This window comes from Prionailurus viverrinus, chromosome X (genome assembly GCF_022837055.1).
Source record: "Prionailurus viverrinus isolate Anna chromosome X, UM_Priviv_1.0, whole genome shotgun sequence".
In the NCBI taxonomy this organism is placed as follows: domain Eukaryota; kingdom Metazoa; phylum Chordata; class Mammalia; order Carnivora; family Felidae; genus Prionailurus; species Prionailurus viverrinus.
Window position 1 is genome coordinate 80445984 of NC_062579.1, and position 19442 is coordinate 80465425.

Consider the following 19442-nt stretch of genomic DNA (forward strand, 5'->3'; position numbering starts at 1 on the left):
TAGGTAGAAGCTCTGGGTAGATTTCAAAATGATTACTTTTCCCTTCCTCATGCCAGGAACAGGAGATTGTTTCTTGGCCCTTCCCCTTGAGAACTTAATGGAGTTCCTGGAGGTAAAAATCATGAAAATATGAGGGCCTTCATAGACTGAGGCCCCTAGAGTTTGTCACTCAAACAATCTACACCCTGCTTCCAGCAGTTTGTCAAAGTTACTGCGTAAGTGTCCATACCAGTTTATGGCTACAGTGCTTTCTGCTCCTGAAAAGCAGATCTGGGCTGTGATTCTCTGTAATTGCCTGTCTTTCCAGACTTGGGGGTTGCAATTTGCTCTGTGACTTCAATTCTCTGATGGGTCCAAGAAAAGTCATTGCTGTTTTATTTGTTCAGCTGTTTTTCTTGTTGTAAGACATGAATGATAACTTCCAAGCACTTTACACATTGGCGCTAAAACCAGAAGTCTGCAAGTAGCTTTTCTCATTCAACATTATGTTTGTGAGTTTCATGTATATTGATACCTGTAATTCTATTTTATTCATTTTCTATACTGTACAATATTCTATTTTATGAATATAGCATGCTTTATCCATTCTCCTGCTGATGAACAAGTGTGCTGTTTATAAACTGTGCTACGATGAATATCTTTATAACATCTAATGTTCACATGTAAGAGTTCCTCTAAGATAGATACCTAGGAGTGGAATTGCTGACTTATAGTGTATGAGCATCTTCTATTTTACTAGATATTGCTACAGAGTTCATAAAAGCGATTGCCCTCATTTACATTAACCTCATTTATATTCATTCATTGGCACTGTCAGGCCTTTAAATGTATACCAACTTCCTGGGTGTTAAATGGTTTCTCACTGTAGTTTTATTTTACATTTCTTTGATTACTTATTTTTTTTTATTTAAAAAAAATTTTTTTTTCAACGTTTATTTATTTTTGGGACAGAGAGAGACAGAGCATGAACGGGGGAGGGGCAGAGAGAGAGGGAGACACAGAATCGGAAACAGGCTCCAGGCTCTGAGCCATCAGCCCAGAGCCTGACGCGGGGCTCGAACTCACGGACCGCGAGATCGTGACCTGGCTGAAGTCGGACGCTTAACCGACTGCACCACCCAGGCGCCCCTCTTTGATTACTTATTAATAAGATTTTGTAATTAATTGGTTATTCATGTTTTCTCTTCTGTGAGTTTCTTGTTCATATCTTTTGGCCATTTTCATTGGGTTGTTTGTGTACTTTTTGTTGGTTTTGTAGGGAAGGATTTCCTTGAAATGACTCAAAAAGTACAAACCATCAAATAAAATACTGATGATCTGATTACATTAAAATGAAAGATTTCTGGTTAACAAAAGATATCAGAAATAACGTTTAAAAGATAAGCCCCCCCACTGGAAGAATATATTTGCTAAATAAGCAACATGTGTTTATATCCAGAATTTAAAAATAATTTCTGTAAATAATATGAAAAACTAGGCAATCAAATAGTGGGGAAAGAAATAGAACAGGCAATGCACAGAAGGTTGCTGAAAGGCTAATAAATGTATGATTACAAGCATAACTTCATCGGAAATCAGAAACCTGCAAATGAAGTCAATGAGATACCTTCAAACATTTTAGACTGGCAAAAATGAAAAGTCCAACACTAAAGAGTCTTGGCAAGGATATGAAAGAGATTTTGAAACCCTGCTCATGGAGTTGAATATATACATACCCTATATCACAGTAATTCCACTCCTAGGAATGTAATACAGAACAGTGATTCTTAAAATGTCACTCTCAGACCAGTAGCATCAGCACCTCATGGGAGCTTGTTGGAAATGCAAACTCTCAGGCCCTTCCAGGTGATTCTGGTCCATACTAACATTTAAGAATCACTGCAATAGAGCAATATTTTTCCAACTTTTTTGACTAGATCCATAAGAAGAAATGCATTTTACATTCTGGCACACATATATACCACACACACACACACACACACACCCAAACCAAAAGCTTCCAGAAACAGTCAACACCCTTACTCTACAGAATGTACTTTGATATTTTCTATTCTATTCTATTTTGTTTCATTAGAAAAATTGCTTGTTGTGACCTACAATTGTAACCACAAGTTTGAAAAACTGTCCTAGAGAAACTCTTGTATATATGCAACACGAGATACGTACAATGTTTGTTGCAGAATGGTCTGTAATAGCAAAAAGAAAAAGAAAATATCTTCAGGAGAATGGATAAATGAATTATAGTGTATTTCTACAATGCAATACTCCATAGTTCCTTATATTATTAAAATAAGTTTCAAAAACATTATGTATATTGAATCAAAAAAGCAAGTTGTAGAAGAATATGTCGAGTATGACATCATCTATATAGTTTTAAAATATGTAAAGTTATATTTTGTTTATGAATATATAAATATGTAGCAAAAATATAAAAACATGCATCAGGATGATAAATAGCAAATTCAGGATAGTAGTTACCTCTGGAGTGGAGACAGGGAAATGGGATTGGTGAGGGATACCTGGAAGTCTTCAGGTGTGTCTGTAAGGCTCTATTTTTCTAACAAGCAAATAGGGAAACTATGAAGAACTGGTTAAGATGGCTGGCTAGGTATGAGGGTTTTTGTTATATTATTCTTTAAATTTTTGTATATTAGTAATATTTTATAATAAAAAACACAAATCAAGCTGTCCTTGAACAGCAAGAATATATTAGAAATGCAGTCATTCAGAAAAAACTGCTTTAATATCCCTCATCTACAATGTCTTTTTTTAAAATTCAGGGACAGCCAGAAGCTAACATTATTTTTTTTGGTTTTGTTTTTTAAATTAAACACAGCCAAGTATATGCTCCAGGGGCTTGTGTTGCCTCTTTGGGCGACATAACAAAGTTTTCCATTCTGGATGTTAACATATACCAATAATGTGAAATAATGATGTGATCAATAAAACAAGGTTTACAATTCTTATATATTTGTCAATTTCTCAAGCCTTAGAGGCCTTGCACTTTCACTTTGCTGCTTAGCTATTAGCTGTTTCAAGTCATATGTCATATGAAAGCCAGATGGAGCATTCTAAAGAAAAAAACTCATGCAATAACACTAAACCCTACTCACAACCAGGTGGCCAATTATTTATTGACTAATTTCAGAGGCACCATGGTTACCTGATATGGTGGTCTTAGGAATACTACTTGATTTATTACTAGCCTAGGAAACTGGAGGTTACTTTCCCTTCAATTCAGGGCCTCTAGTGGGTATGGACTAGAGTCTTATCAAGATTTCTTTAAAATTCTAAGGATAGCTTAGGACCTCAGGAAACCACAATGAACATCAGAGGAAATATGCTATTTATATAGTATGAAGAGAATTAATAGTCAAAGTCAAGGAAAAACACAATCACTATGCCTATGTCACGATTCCTTGGTATAATCAAAGCTAATTTAAAAGTATTAATTTAGGTAGAGGTAAAGAAAAATTAAAACAACCCATGTTTTTTTTCTTGGTTTGGCCTATACCTTGTTTGGCTCCCCTGGATTATATGAAGAAAACATAGGAATTTTTCGGATCTCTTCCTCTGACAAACGATTTCTCTGGATCTCATCTTCTGGGACAAATTCTATTGGCTGCGTCAGCTTCTTAGGCCCAGTCCAACACTGCTCAGGTGAATTATCAAAAACTTTTGCCACATGGAGACTGGGACCTTTACCCTGTGCTGCCTGTTTTCCCTTGTCCTGGAGTAATGACGGGTTCTCAGCTGTGCCACTATCTCCCACTGATGTAGCTGAGACCAGTGAGTGGGAAGCAAAGGGTTCACCTCTCATAAGTTGGAACTCTTCAAGACGTTTTTTCATTATCATCTCTTGGTAAAAACTTTCCAGGTTGTTCATGGGATCACCTTTGTTCTTCTTTTGGGGTTCATCTAGATCAAGACAAAGAGATAGGGAAGTTCTACAAAGCCTACCAATAAAACTTTTGACAAATAAATAAAAATTAAATCTTGGGTTTCAGATATAGAAACTCTGTTGGGGTAAGTGATTACAACCTTTGACAAATGACAGTAGTATATAGTTGGTTTAATGCAGTGTATCTCAAACAAGGGTGGAACTATGGTGAGGCAAGTGAGGTCCCTCGGGTGCAAAATCTAAGGAGGTGCTCACTCTGAGTCATGCAAGTACACACACCTAACTGATAAGGACATTAAAAATGTAACCAGTGTGGCATTATCCCACTCCACAGAATAATTCCTTAGTATCAGCTACAATGGAGTTCATATTCAAGTGGCTCTGATTCTCTCAAAGTTATCTTTTTACACTTGGCCGTTCAATGCAGAATCTAAACCAGGCTTTGGCTGTTATAGCTCTTAAGTCTGTTCTATTTTAAAACAGTGCCCCTTCATTTACACCCCTCCAGCTCATTTTTTCCACATCCCATTGAATTATTGGAGGAACCACATCATTTGTCCAGAGAACAAATGAAATTTGACTTATTGCTCCTCATGTTATTGTTTCACTTGTTCCTTAATCCCCTCTATTTCTTACAAACTGGCAGTTAAATCTAGAGCTACGCTAAGACAATAGTCATTGGCCACACAAATCTATTTAATGTTTTAAATGTCAGCTCCCCAGTTAACTAGTCACATTTCAAATGCTTGAGAGACATATGTAGCTAGTGGATACCATGAAGGGCAGAATAGATAGAAACCATTTACATCATTGTGGAACACTGCATTAAGATAGTGCTAACCTAGAGATGTGATTAGATTTACGCTCAATATTTTAGGCAACGATCCTCCACAGATAGATGTATACTTCCTATTATGTCATGTCATAGGGCACATGTTTGGTGGTCCCACTTTAATGTTGCTAAAGTTGATCAGCAGATTCAGACAGTGTTAGTCTGATCCCTCCACTGTGAAGTCTTCCCATTCACCTAATGGGATTTGCATCTATGGATGACCATTGCCTAGATCTATTAATTTATTAAGAGTTGCAAAATGGAACTCCCCTAATTATATTATTTATTTTGTGTTTATTAATTCTATTATTTCTGTTGTATTTATTATCTGGAATCCTATAATGAACTTACCGTCAATTATTTGGTTTTCCCATATACAGTTTATACAGGAAAGGCAGGACAAATGCTTGATTTTTTTCCCAGTATTTACCAACTATGAGAGTAATGACTTGGTACCTTAGAAATGTCCAATGGTAACCAATGATTATTTTTAGTATAATCATGAGACCATTTTCATATGTTTGATTGTGTTTCAATTAAATGTAGTCTTTATTCTTTTTGGTGGTCAAATTATCTCACTTGGGACCAGTAAGTCCCTTCAAATTGGCTCCTGTGTTGCTTTCCATTTTTTTGGCACAGCAAGGTGTTACAAATTCATTTTGAATATTCCCTGACTCAAACCTAGATTATCTCTCCAAGGACCCTGGGTCCTTTTAATGGGGAATAGTATTTAGAAACCACAATGTGTTGTCAGGTGTGTTCACAGATGTTGAGTTGTTGCTTCTAGGCCTTTTCACTGGACAACGCTAGGAAATTCTTTTAAAAGAAAAATAAATCATGAGCTCATACTGGTACGTCCACTTTAAATGTAATATTCAAGGTTTTTACTCAAACTTCTTGGTTTTTATAGAATTTTAAAATGTCAATAACAATACTAATACAACTATCAATAATAAAACCACTGAATACAGTTTTAGGAATGAATACATGTACAAATGTTGTGTTAAAGTCACTTTACATAACTGCTTTCTCTGTATGGTTATGCTACCAACTTTATTTATAGTTAGGTTCATTTGCTTCAAGTTATTTATGAACTTTCGGAATTGATTTTTTCTCTTTTTTATTAGTTTTTTAAATTATGCAGAACACTATATGAGTCTAAAGTGAAAACTGTCTTGATAATACATACAGTACCTTCACAGAAGTCTCAACTCTATCTCTGTTCCCTTCATCCCATTCCTTTTGTTTTCCATAAATAATAATTTTTATTAGGTTTTGACATTATGATTCCATTGTTTCTTTTTTAAATGTTTATTTATTTATATTTTTGAGAGAGAGAGTGAGAGAACACGCATGTGACTTGGGGAGGGGCAGAGAGAGAGGGAGAGAGAGAATCCCAAGCGGGCTCTGTAGTGTCAGCACAGAGCCCTATGTGGGGCTTGATCTCCTGAACCATGAGATCATGACCCAAGCCAAAATCAAGAGTCGGACACTCAGATGCTCAACCAACTGAGTCTCTAGGAGCTAGGTTTCTTTTTTGTTTTTGTTTTTGAAAATATAAGCAAATAGGTGCACACACACAACACATATATATGTGTATAATTCATTAGTTACACCCCTCTTCTACATACAAGGTAACTTACTATAAACGTTGTTCTACAACTTTCTTTTTTGCACTTAGCAATATATCCTGGAAATAACTATATTAATGTGTAGAGCTCTTCTCCTTCCTCTTGATAACTGCACAGTACTCTACTGTGTGGATGTACTAGTTTATTCAACTACTCCTCTACTGATGCACATTAGTGTTGTATCCAGTCTTTTTTGCTTATATGAATAATGTCCTGACAAACAGCCTTGTGCATACAGGATTTTGTATTTTTCCAGTATATCTTTGAAATAGATTATAAGAGGTGGCATTGCTGAGACAAAGGGTAAATGTGTATGTACTTTTTCCATATATTGCTATATTCCACTCTGTAGGAGTTGTACTATTCTGCCTTTCCACCAGCAGGGTATAAGAATATTTAGAAAAGGATTTCTTAAGATGCCAAAAGCACTAACCATTAAAGAAAATATTAGCAAACTCAACTATATTACAATTTAAAACTTTTGTTCATTAAAAAAATCATAAAGAGAGAAAAGTCATAGAATGGGACGAGATGTTTGCTGCACAAATAACTGGTAAATAACCATTAAGGAAAGGGGCAGGTGATTGAAAAAAAAAGCCTCACAAAAGAGGAGACATACATGACTGACAAATATATGCAAAAATGCTCAATGATATTAGAATTCAGAGAAATGCTAATTAAGAAGGTAATGGGATACTAATAGAAAACTGCCATGTTGGCAAAAAATTAAAAAGAATACCAATATCACAGGTCAGTGAAATTGTAGAGCAAATAGAAACCTCCTACATTGCTGGTAGGAATGTGCACCCATAGGGCAAATCACTATAACATTATCTACCAATGTTAAATATATGCTCATAATATGATAATTTCCATGCTTACATATATACCCTAGAAAAATTTAGATATATGTGTACCAGGATACAATAGTAATAATGTTTAGATCAGTGCTATTTATAATAGCTTTAAACTGGCAAAAATGTAAATGTCCATCTAAGAATCAATTATAAAATTGTAGTCAGTTTATATTATGAAATAATACATCCTAACGAAAGTGGAGAAATTTCAGCTACATATGACCAAGTGGATAAATATTCTAATGTATACATTCAGAAATATATATTTAGTGACTATTATGATTCAGGTAGGTTCTTGGGGTATATCTATATAAAATAAAGATCCCTATCTTTATGGAGCTCAGTGAATTATATAGAATGTTAGAAGGTTATGAGTGCTGTGAAAAAAATACAGCAGCATAATGGGTGACTGGAAGTGCTAGGGGGTGGTAGTAGTGGTAGTTGCAATTTTAATGTTAGTCTTGATAAGTCTCATTGAAAAAGTGACATTTGAGAGATATGACTTAAAGAAAGTATGGGAAACTATCATGCTGATATTAGAATAAGGGCTCCAAAGTGAGGAACATGTCTCAAAAAAATGATAAAGTCTGAAATCATACAAACTATTTATCTGACCACAATGGAATCAGATTAGACATCCACTGCTGGAAGAAATCTGAGAAAACACAAATATTTAGAAATTAAACAGCACAATTCTAAATACCTCATAGGTCAAAGAACTTACAAAGGAAATTTTAAAAATATTTTGAACTAAATGAAAACACCATAATCTAAATTTATCGATGCAGCTAAAACAATGCTGAGAGAGAAATCTGTAGCTTTAAACACCTATATCAGAAAAGAAGAATGTTTTCAAACCTATAATCTGAGCTTCCAAACTTAGGAAACTAGAAAAAGAGCAAACTAAACACAAAGCAAGGAAAAAGAAGAAAATAATAAAGATCAGGGTATAAATTAGTGTTAATAGAAAACAACAAAAAAAAAAAAAAAAAGAAGAGAAAATCAATGAAACCAAAAGCTGATTCTTTGAAAAGTTTAACAAAATGGCAAACCCTTAGCTAGGGCAACCAAGAAAATAAAAGACAGAAATTACTAACATCAAGAATTAAAGATGAGGCATAATTACTGACCCTATAGAAATGGAAACGAGTATAAGGGAATATTATAAATAACTTTAGGCCAACAAATTAGAAAGCTTAAATGAATGGACAAACTCATAGAAAGATGCAAATTAACAAGCAGACACAAAAATAAAGAGAATAGCTGAATAAACTCATAATAAGTAAATTGGTTGAATTAGTAATCAATAATCTGCTCACAAAGAAAAGTCCACGTCAAGATGTCTTCATTTAATGTCTACCAAATATTTAAAGAAATAATACCAATCACACACAAACACTCTCAGAAAACAGAGCAGGGAATCTTTTCCAACTTATTCTATGATGTCAGTACTATACTGAAACCAAAGCTAAACAAAAACTTCACAAGCAAAGAAAACCACAGATAAATATCCCTCACGGACACAAAAATCCTTAACAAAATATTAGCAAGCCTAATCCAGCAACATATAGAAATGATTATATACACATAAGTAGAATTTGTCCCAGAAATGAAAGATAGGTTTAGCATCTAAAAAAAAAGCAATGAATATATCCTATTAATAGATATAAACATTGGGGCGCCTGGGTGGCTCAGTCGGTTAAGCGGCTGACTTTGGCTCAGGTCATGATTTCGCGGTCCGTGAGTTTGAGCCCCGCGTCGGGCTCTGTGCTGACAGCTCAGAGCCTGGAGCCTGTTTCGGATTCTGTGTCTCCCTCTCTCTGACCCTCCCCCGTTCATGGTCTGTCTCTCTCTGTCTCAAAAATAAATAAACGTTAAAAAAAATAGATATAAACATTAAATCACATGATCACTATAGTAGGTGCAGAAAAAGCATTAAACAAAATCCAACATCCATTCGTGATTTAAAAAAAAAACCCTCAATTATGTATGAATAACAAGGGTACATCCTCAGCCTGCATATGATAGGCTGAATGACACCTCAAAAAAGTCCACATCCTAATTCCTGGAATCTATGAAAACGTTACATGGCAAAGGAGATTCTACAGATGTGAATAAGTTACAGATCTTGAGTTAGGAGAGTAGCCTGGATTACGCAGGTGGGCCCAATATAATCACAAGGGTCCTTATAAAGAATGAGGCAGGAGGGTCAGAGACAGAGGAGTAGATGTAGTAATGGAAGTAGAATTTGAAGTAATGTGAGAAAAGAGCCATGAGCCAAGGAATTACACGTAGGTCTAAAAGCTGGAAAAGGCTCCCCTAGAGAACTCCAGAAGGAAGGCAGCCCTATGGACAACTTGATTTTACAACTTCTGACCTCTAGAACTGTATATAAGAAGAAAGTAGTTGCTTTAAGCCACTAAGTTTATATAGTTATAGCACCCACAAGAAAGTAATGTATTACAATGCTACAGATCATGTACAAAGATCATGTACAAAGAACGTAAAGATAAAATTATAGTTAATGGTTAAAAACTAAATGTTTCCCCCCCAACACTGGGAGCAAGGCAAGGATGCTTGCTCTCACCACTTCCATTCAACACTGTACTGAAGGTTCTAGACAGTGTAAGGAGGCAAAAACAAAAACAAAAAGACATCTAGATTGGAAAGAAAGAAGTAGAACTGCCTTATGCATAGGTAACATAATTGTCCATGCAGAAAATTCCAAGGTATCCACAATAAAACTACTAGAATTAATAAAAGAATATCACAAGATCAAGAATGCAAGATAGATACTCAATAATCAACTGTTTTTCTATTAGATACATGTATGTAACAATCAGAAAATGAAATAATTTTCAGAATTGTTTTCTGTTCACAAGAACATAAAAATGAAAAAAATATTTATGAACTAACAGACTTGACAGATATATTTAGAACTCTGCATCCCAAAGCAACATAATATACTTTCTTCTTGAGTGCACATGGAACATTCTCCAAGATAGATCACATACTGGGTCACAAAACAGCCCTTCATAAGTATACAAGAATTGAGATCATACCATGCATACTTTAGGAACACAATGCTATGAAGCTTGAAATCAACCACCGGAAAAAGTCTGGAAAACCTCCAAAAGCATGGAGGTTAAAGAACACCTTACTAAAGAATGAATGGGTCAACCAGGCAATTACAGAAGAAATTAAAAATATATGGAAACAAATGAAAATGAAAAGAAGATTCCAAACACTTTGGGATGCAGCAAAGGCAGTCCTGAGAGGAAAATACATTGCAATCCAGGCCTATCCCCTGAAACAAGAAAAATCCCAAATACAAAATCTAACAGCACACCTAAAGGAACTAGAAGCAGAACAGCAAAGACACTCCAAACCCAGGAGAAGAAGAGAAATAATAAAGAGCAGAGCAGAAATAAACAATATAGAATCTAAAAAAACTGGAGAGCAGATCAATGAAACCAAGAGCTGGTTTTTTGAAAAAATACACAAAATTGATAAACCTCTAGTCAGGCTTCTCAAAAAGAAAAGGGAGATGAGCCAAATAGATAAAATCATGAATGAAAATGGAATTATTACAACCAATCTCTCAGAAATACAAGCAATTATCAGGGAATACTATGAAAAATTATATGCCAACAAACTGGACAACCTGGAAGAAATGGACAAATTCCTAAACATCCACATACTCCCAAAACTCAAACAGGAAGAAATAGAAAGCATGAACAGACCCATAACGGGTGAACAAATTGAATCAGTTATCAAAAATCTCCCAACAAATAAGAGTCCAGGACTAGGTGGCTTCCCTGGGGAATTCTACCAGACATTTAAAGCAGCAATAATACCTATCCTTCTCAAGCTATTCCAAAAAATAGAAAGGGAAGGAAAACTTCCAGACTCATTCTATGAAGCCAGCATTACTTTGATTCCTAAACCAGACAGAGACCCAGTAAAAAAAGAGAACTACAGGCCAATATCCCTGATGAATATGAATGCAAAAATTCTCAATAAGACACTAGCAAATTGAATTCAACAGCTTATAAAAACAATTATTCACCATGATCAAGTGGGATTCATTCCTGGGATGCAGGGCTGGTTCAACATTCGCAAATCAATCAATGTGATACATCACATTAATAAAAGAAAAGAACCATATGATCCTGTCAATCGATGCAGAAAAAGCATTTGACAAAATTCAGCATCTTCTTTAATAAAAACCCTCGAGAAAGTCGGGGTAGAAGGAACATACTTAAACATCATAAAAGCCATTTATGAAAAGCCCACAGCTAATATCATCCTCAATGGGGAAAAACTGAGAGCTTTCCCCCTGAGATCAGGAACACGACAGGGATGTCCACTCTCACCTCTGTTGTTTAACATAGTGTTGGAAGTGCTAGCATCAGCAATCAGACAAAAAAAGGAAATCCAAGGCATCAAAATGGGCAAAGATGAAGTTAAGCTTTCACTTTTTGCAGATGACATGATATTATACATGGAAAATCCGACAGACTCCACCAAAAGTCTGCTAGCACTGATAATGAATTCAGCAAAGTCGCAGGATACAAAATCAATGTACAGAAATCAGCTGCATTCTTATACACTAATAATGAAGCAACAGAAAGACAAATAAAGAAACTGATCCCATTCACAATTGCACCAAGAAGCATAAAATACCTAGGAATAAATCTAACCGAAGATGTAAAAGATCCATATGCTGAAAACGATAGAAAGCTCACGAAGGAAATTGAAGAAGATATAAAGAAATGGAAAAACATTCTGTGCTCATGGGTTGGAAGAATAAATATTGTTAAAATGTCAATACTACCCAAAGCTATCTACACATTCAATGCAATCCCAATCAAAATTGCACCAGCATTCTTCTCAAAACTAGAACAAGCAATCCTAAAATTTGTATGGAACCACAAAAGGCCCCGAAAGGCCGAAGTAATTTTGAAGAAGACCAAAGCAGGAAGCATCACAATCCCAGACTTTAGCCTCTACTACAAAGCTGTAATCATCAAGACAGCATGGTATTGGCACAGAAACAGACACAAAGACCAATGGAATAGAATAGAAACCCCAGAATTAGACCCACAAACGTATGGCCAACTAATCTTTGACAAAGCAGGAAAGAATATCCAATGGAAAAAAGACAGCCTCTTTAACAAATGGTGCTGGGAGAACTGGATAGCAACATGCAGAAGGTTGAAACTAGACCACTTTCTCACACCATTCACAAAAACAAACTCAAAATGGATTAAGGACCTGAATGTGAGACAGGAAACCATCAAAACCCTAGAGGAGAAAGCAGGAAAAGACCTCTCTGACCTCAGCTGCAGCAATTTCTTACTTGACACATTCCCAAGGGCAAGGGAATTAAAAGCAAAAATGAACTATTGGGACCTCATGAAGATAAAAAGCTTCTGCACAGCACAGGAAACAATCAACAAAACTAAAAGGCAACCAACAGAATGGGAAAAGATATTTGCAAATGACATATCGGACAAAGGGCTAGTATCCTAAATCTATAAAGAGCTTACCAAACTCCACACCCAAAAAACAAATAATCCAGTGAAGAAATGGGCAGAAACATGAATAGACACTTCTCTAAAGAAGACATCCAGATGGCCAACAGACACATGAAAAGATGCTCAATGTCACTCCTCATCAGGGAAATACAAATCAAAACCACACTCAGATATCACCTCACGCCAGTCAGAGTGGCTAAAATGAACAAATCAGGAGACTATTGATGCTGGAGAGCATGTGGAGAAACAGGAACCCTCTTGCACTGTTGGTGGGAATGCAAACTGGTGCAGCCGCTCTGGAAAACAGTGTGGAGGGTCCTCAAAAAATGAAAAATAGACCTACCCTATGACCCAGCAATAGCATTGCTAGGAATTTACCCAAGGGATACAGGAGTGCTGATGCATAGGGGCACTTGTACCCCAATGTTTATAGCAGCACTCTCAACAATAGCCAAATTATGGAAAGAGCCTAAATGTCCATCAACTGACGAATGGATAAAGAAATTGTGGTTTATATACACAATGGAGTACTACGTGGCAATGAGAAAGAATGAAATATGTCCTTTTGTAGCAACGTGAATGGAACTGGAGAGTGTTATGTTAAGTGAAATAAGTCATAGAGAGAAAGACAGATACCATATGTTTTCACTCTTATGTGGATCCTGAGAAAATTAACAGAAGTCTATGGGGGAGGGGAAGAAAGAAAAAGAAGTTAGAGAGGGAGAGAGTCAAGGCATAAGAGACTCTTAAAAACTGAGAACAAACTGAGGGTGGATGGGGGGTGGGAGGGAGGGGAGGGTGGGTGATGGGTATTGAGGAGGGCACCTTTTGGGATGAGCACTGGGTGTTGTATGGAAACCAATTTGACAATAAATTTCATATTAAAAAAATTAAAAAAAAGAACTAATACAAATATTTGTAAACTTAAAACTGTAAAACATTGCTGAAATAAATTATAGAAGAGCTAAACGAAGAGACATTACATGCTGATGGATTAGATTAATATTATTAAAATGGCCACTTTTCCCAAAACTGAATTACAGACTTGACACAATCCTTATCATATATCAGCAGCTTTTTTAATAGAAAACTTGACAAGCTGCTTCTAAAATTTACATGGAAATACAAAGGGCCTAAAATAACCAAAGCAATTTTGAAAAACAGGAACAAAGTTGGAGGAGTTACACTAACTGATTTCAAAACTTACTATAAAGGTAAAGATATTCAGAGTATAAGGATAGGCATATACATCAATGGAACCAAAACAAGTTCCCTAAATAAACTCTTACATTTATAGCCAATTGATTTTCCACAAAGGTGCTAAGACAATTCAATGGGAGAAATAATAGTCTTTACAATAAATAGTGCTGGGACAATTGGATATGCATATATAAAAATAGGAACATAGAACATTTATCTCACATATAAAAATTAACTCAAACTGGATAATGGTTCTAATTTTAAGAGCTAAAACAATATATATTCTAGAAGGAAACATAGAATAATATCTCTCTGACCTTGGATTAAGCGAAGATTTCTTAGATATGATACCAAAAAGTCCAAATCATAAAGGAACAAACTGATACACCTCATTAAAATTAAACCTCATTAAAATTAAAAACTTTGGTGCTTCAAAAGACACCATTAAGAAAATAAAAAGACAAGCTACCGACTGGAAGAAAATATTTGCAAATCATATAACTTATAAAGTTACTTGTATTCAGAATACATAACGAACACTTACCACTCAATAGTACAAAAAAAACAAAGGCACCCCATCAAAAAATGGGTAAAAGACTTGAACAGACACTTCACCAAAGACTTAAGAATGGCTAATAAACACATGAAAAATATTCATGATTATTTATTACAGAAAATCAAAGTAAACCACATGGAGATATTAGTATTAGTACATACTCACTAGTATGGCTGTGAAAAAATAAAAGGAAAAACAAGTGTTAGAAAGGATGTAAAGAAGTAAGAACATCACTGATGAGAAAGTAAAATGATGCAACCATATTGGAAAACAGTTTGGCAGTTCCTCAAACAGTTATACACAGAGTTATCATATGACCTAGAAATTCCATTCACTCAAGAGAAGTGAAAACATATCCACACAAAAACCTGGACATGAATGTTCATAGTATTAATCATAGTAGCCAAAAAGTGGAGCCACCCAAATGCTATCAATTGGTGAAAGGATAAAAAAAATGTGGTATAACCACACAATGGAAGACTATTTAGTAATAAAAAGGAATGAACTGCTGATACAGGCTACAACATGAACAAACTTCGAAAACACGTTATCCGAAAGAAGCCAAATTCCAAAATCACATACTGTTAAGATTCCATTTAAATGAAACACATAGATACAACAAATTTATAGAGACAGAAGGCTTGGGGTAGGCATGGGGGTGATTTACTGCAAATACACTCAAGGGAATTTTGCAGTGACAGAAATGTCTTAAAATTGGATTGTACTGATAATTGCATAATTCAATAAATTTGCTAAAAATCACCTGACTGAACACTTACAACAGGTGAATTTTATCACATGTAAATTACATACCTCCATAAAGTTGTTTAAAAATTAAGAAAAAACACTAGTCTCACAAAATGTTAAAAAATAGGTAAAATATATTAAAAGACATTAAAGAATAATTAAATGAACGGAAAAATATACCATATTCACACTTGAAGTTCTGAAGATTCATAGTGCAAATATGTTAACTCTCCTCAATTCATTTAAATACTTGATAGCATCTCAGGGTGCCTGGGTGGCTCAGTCGGTTAAGCATCCGACTTCGGCTCAGGGCATGCTCTCATGGTTTGAGTTTGAGCCCCACGTCAGGCTCTGTGCTGACAGCTCAGAGCCTGGAGCCTCCTTCGGATTCTGGGTCTCCCTCTCTCGCTGCCCCTCCCCCACTCGTGCTGTCTCTTGCTCTCTCTCTCTCTCTCATAAATAAGCTTTGAAAAAATTTAAGGGGCACCTGGGTGGCTCAGTCAGTTGAGTGTCCGACTTCGGCTCAGGTCATGATCTCATGGTTGGTGGGTTTGAGCCCCGCATGGGACTCTGTGCTGACAGCTTGCTCACAGCCTGCAGCCTGCTTCGGATTCTGTGTCTGCTTCTCTCTGCCCTTCCCCCGCTCGTACTCTGTTTCTGCCTCTCAAAATAAGTAAATACTAAAAAAATTTTTTTAAGTTAAAAAAAATTTTTTTAATAAAAATAAAAAAGATACTCAACGGAATCTCAATCAAAATCACGTAAGAGAATATGTGTGTATGTGCATCTGTGTGTGTGTGTGTGTGTGTGTGTGTGTGTGTGTAACTTGACAAGCTGATTCTAAAATTTCCATGGAAAAGCAAAGTATCAAACACTTTTAAAGAAGAACAGGTGGAAGGAATTGTTCTATTGTACCATATAGCAAAACATTAAAAATCAAAACTGTGATACTGATTCTGATATACTGATAGCTAAAAAGACCAAAGGAACAAAAGAGAGAACCCATAAAAACATCCATGCATACATGACCACCTGATATATAACAGAGCTAGTAATACAACAACAGTGCAGGGACATTTTCAATATATAGTGTTGGGATAGAGGGTTATTTATATGGTAAAAAAAAAAATCCTGAAATCCTACTTCATATCATATACGGAAATGAATTCCAGCCAGATCAGACTTAAATGTGAAAGGCAAAAACATAAAGCTTTTAGAATAAAGAACAATATCTCCCTGAGCTCATGTAGGGAAGGATTTATTAACCAAGCACAAAAATCAGCAGGTACAAAGAAAAATTAATAGAGTTTATTACATAAAAATGAAGAACTTTTATTCATCAAAAGACACCATAAAGGCAGCAAAACGATAAGCCACAAAATGGGAATAGGCATTTTCAACATATAAATGACAAAAAGCAACTATCCACAATAGTAAAGAACTTGTACAAATTTGTAAGAAATGCATGTAAGATTAGAGATGAAGTTTGGAGACAGAATATTCAGGACATATAACCACAACACTTTCCAAGCTCCCTCTTCTCTGTAGTAGTACTGAAGGTAAGTAGTGATCACTGAGATTTGTCCTATCTCAGGGCTTTGGGGCTGAGCTATTGCTTTGATACATGCCTAAAATGACCTCTGAACCAAGACTGCATCTGGACACAGATATAAACAGATGATATTCAGGTAGGAAATAGACAATTCCACATTTGCTAAATGGGCAAAGGAACTGAATAGCCATTTCACAAAGGAGGCTATCCAAATGGTCAATAATGTGTGAGAGGGTTTCCAACCTCATTAGACATCAAGAGAAGGAAGTTAAAACCACAATGAAACAAACAAAATAATATGGACCTGGACTCCTGAAAAATATCAATGCCTGAAAAACAGACACACACACACACACACACACACACACACACACACGAACTGTTCTAAAGCAAATTAAATGCAATGTGTGATCCATGATTATATCCTGGATTTAAAATTAAGAACTCTAATTGAAAACTGTAAATTAGATAATATCGGGGTAACAATGCTAAATATCTTAAGAGTGATCATAATACTGTGATTATATAGGAGAATGTCTATATTCTTACAAGATACATAATGAAGTATTTAAGAGTATAACCTCTTGGGGTGCCAGGGTGGCTGAGTTGGTTAAGCCGCCAACTTCGGCTCAGGTCATGGTTAACGGTTCATGAGTTCGAGCCTAGCATCAGGCTCTATACTGACAGTTCAGAGCCTGGAGCCTGCTTTGGATTCTGTGTCTCCCTTGCTCTCTGCCTGCCCCTGCTCATGCCCTCTCTCTCAAAAATAAATAAACATTAAAAAAAAAGAGTAAAACCGCTTAATGTTTGAGATTTACTTTCAAATTGTTTAGCAATATACAAACCACACACACATATTCTCATGTAGAAGAAGACAGAGGTATAGCAAATGTGGAAAAATGCCATAGTTGGTAAATGTACATGAAGGGTATGGGTGTACTATTCTTTTGATTTTTCTCCATGTTTGAAATTTTTCAAAATAAAAGGTTGAGAAAAATAAGACCGTACTAAACACTATAAAAAAGAAGTAATATAAATGAATGTAAATTATTAAGAAAGGGCAAAAATAATATAATGAAATACAAGTAAATGCCCATCAGACTGGAGTCTGACAATACACAGTGTGGACAAAGATATGAAACAACCTGAACCTTCTTCACACGTGTTTGGTGGCCTTTTGTCTTGGGACAATCCCTTCACAAAGAGTTATCATCTATAAAGTTGAACATGTATGAATTCTTCACCCCTCAATTCCACTCCTAGGTATATATCCTGAGAAACCCCTGCACATGTGTCCTAGGACACCTGTACCAAAAGGGTCACAATAGCAGAACTGATACTTATAGCCCCCAGATGGACACAACCCACATGACCCACTATAGTAAAATGGATAAACAAAGTTTGGTATGTCCACATAAAGGAATACTATACTGCAATGAAAGTGAATGAACTATGGTTATGCATTGTAATATGGATGAATCTCACAAATACAGCATTAGGTAGAAAAGGAAGACCCAACAGAATACATACAATTCATTGATATAATGCCTAAAAACAAGCAAAGCTAACCACTGTCTAGTGATATATGTATGGGTGGTAAAATATATAAAGCAAAGAAATAATTATCACAAGTCAGGACAGTAATTATATCTGGTAGGCAGGGGGATGTGATTTCTGAAGAGCATACAAAGACTTCTGGAGTACTGGCAACCTTTTATTTCTTGACTTGACTGAATGTACGTGTTAAGTACTCTTTGGCATGACCCATTTCATTATTAAAAATATATTTTTAAGAAACGTGAGTGAGGGGCGCCTGGATGGCTCAGTCAGTTGAGTGACGACTTCGGCTCAGGTCATGACCTTGTAGTCTGTGAGTTCGAACCCCGCGTCGGGCTCTGTGCTGACAGCTCAGAGCCTGGAGCCTGCCTTGGATTCTGTGTCTCCCTCTCTCTGCCCCTTCCCCACTCATGCTCTGTCTCTCTGTCTCTCAAAAAGGAATAAACGTTAAAAAAAATTTTTTTTTTAAAAAAGAAACGTGAGTGAGAGGTAAAGAAGCAAAAATAACCGAGTGTACTGGACTGAACAGTATCCCTCCTCCCCACCCTCCGTCAAATTCATGTCCACCCAGAACCTCAAAATGTAACCTTATTTGGAAATAGAGTATTTGCAGACACAATTAGTTAAGATGAGGTCATACTGGATTAGAGTGGACCCTAAATCCAATGACTGGTGTCTTTTTAAGAAGGTCATGAAGAGACACAGAGACACAGACACACATGTCATGTAATGATAGAAACAGGGATTGGAGTGATGTCTCTACAAGCCAAGGATTGCCAGCACCCACTAGAAGCAAGGAGACAGGCATGGAAAAGATTCTTCCTCAGAGTCTCCGGAGGAAACAACCTTGTCAACATCTTGATTTGAACTAGCCTCCAGAACTGTGAGAGAGGAATTTCTGTTGTTTTAAGTCAACCAGTAACTTAATAGTTAATACAGATTTTGTACTGGAAAATAGGGTGCTGCTGTAACAAATACCTAAAAATGTGGAATTAGCTTTGCAATTGGGTAATGGGTAGAGACTGGAAGAATTTTTGAGTTGCTTGACAGTAAAAGGTTGGTTACCTTG

General features: G+C 35.9%; 1 protein-coding gene across 5 annotated transcripts in view; it reads right to left on the reverse strand.

Annotated features, from left to right (window-relative positions):
• RBM41 (RNA binding motif protein 41) overlaps positions 1–19442 on the reverse strand; it is a 64507-nt gene that overhangs the window by 21284 nt on the left and 23781 nt on the right. For 4 of the 5 annotated variants that reach the window (XM_047843815.1, XM_047843812.1, XM_047843811.1 and 1 more), the window contains exon 5: positions 3515–3918. In XM_047843815.1, coding sequence (XP_047699771.1) covers positions 3515–3918 — 404 coding nt within the window. Of the gene's footprint in view, positions 1–1043; positions 2558–3514; positions 3919–19442 lie in introns of those variants that run through there. The other variant, XM_047843814.1, reaches the window with a different exon arrangement.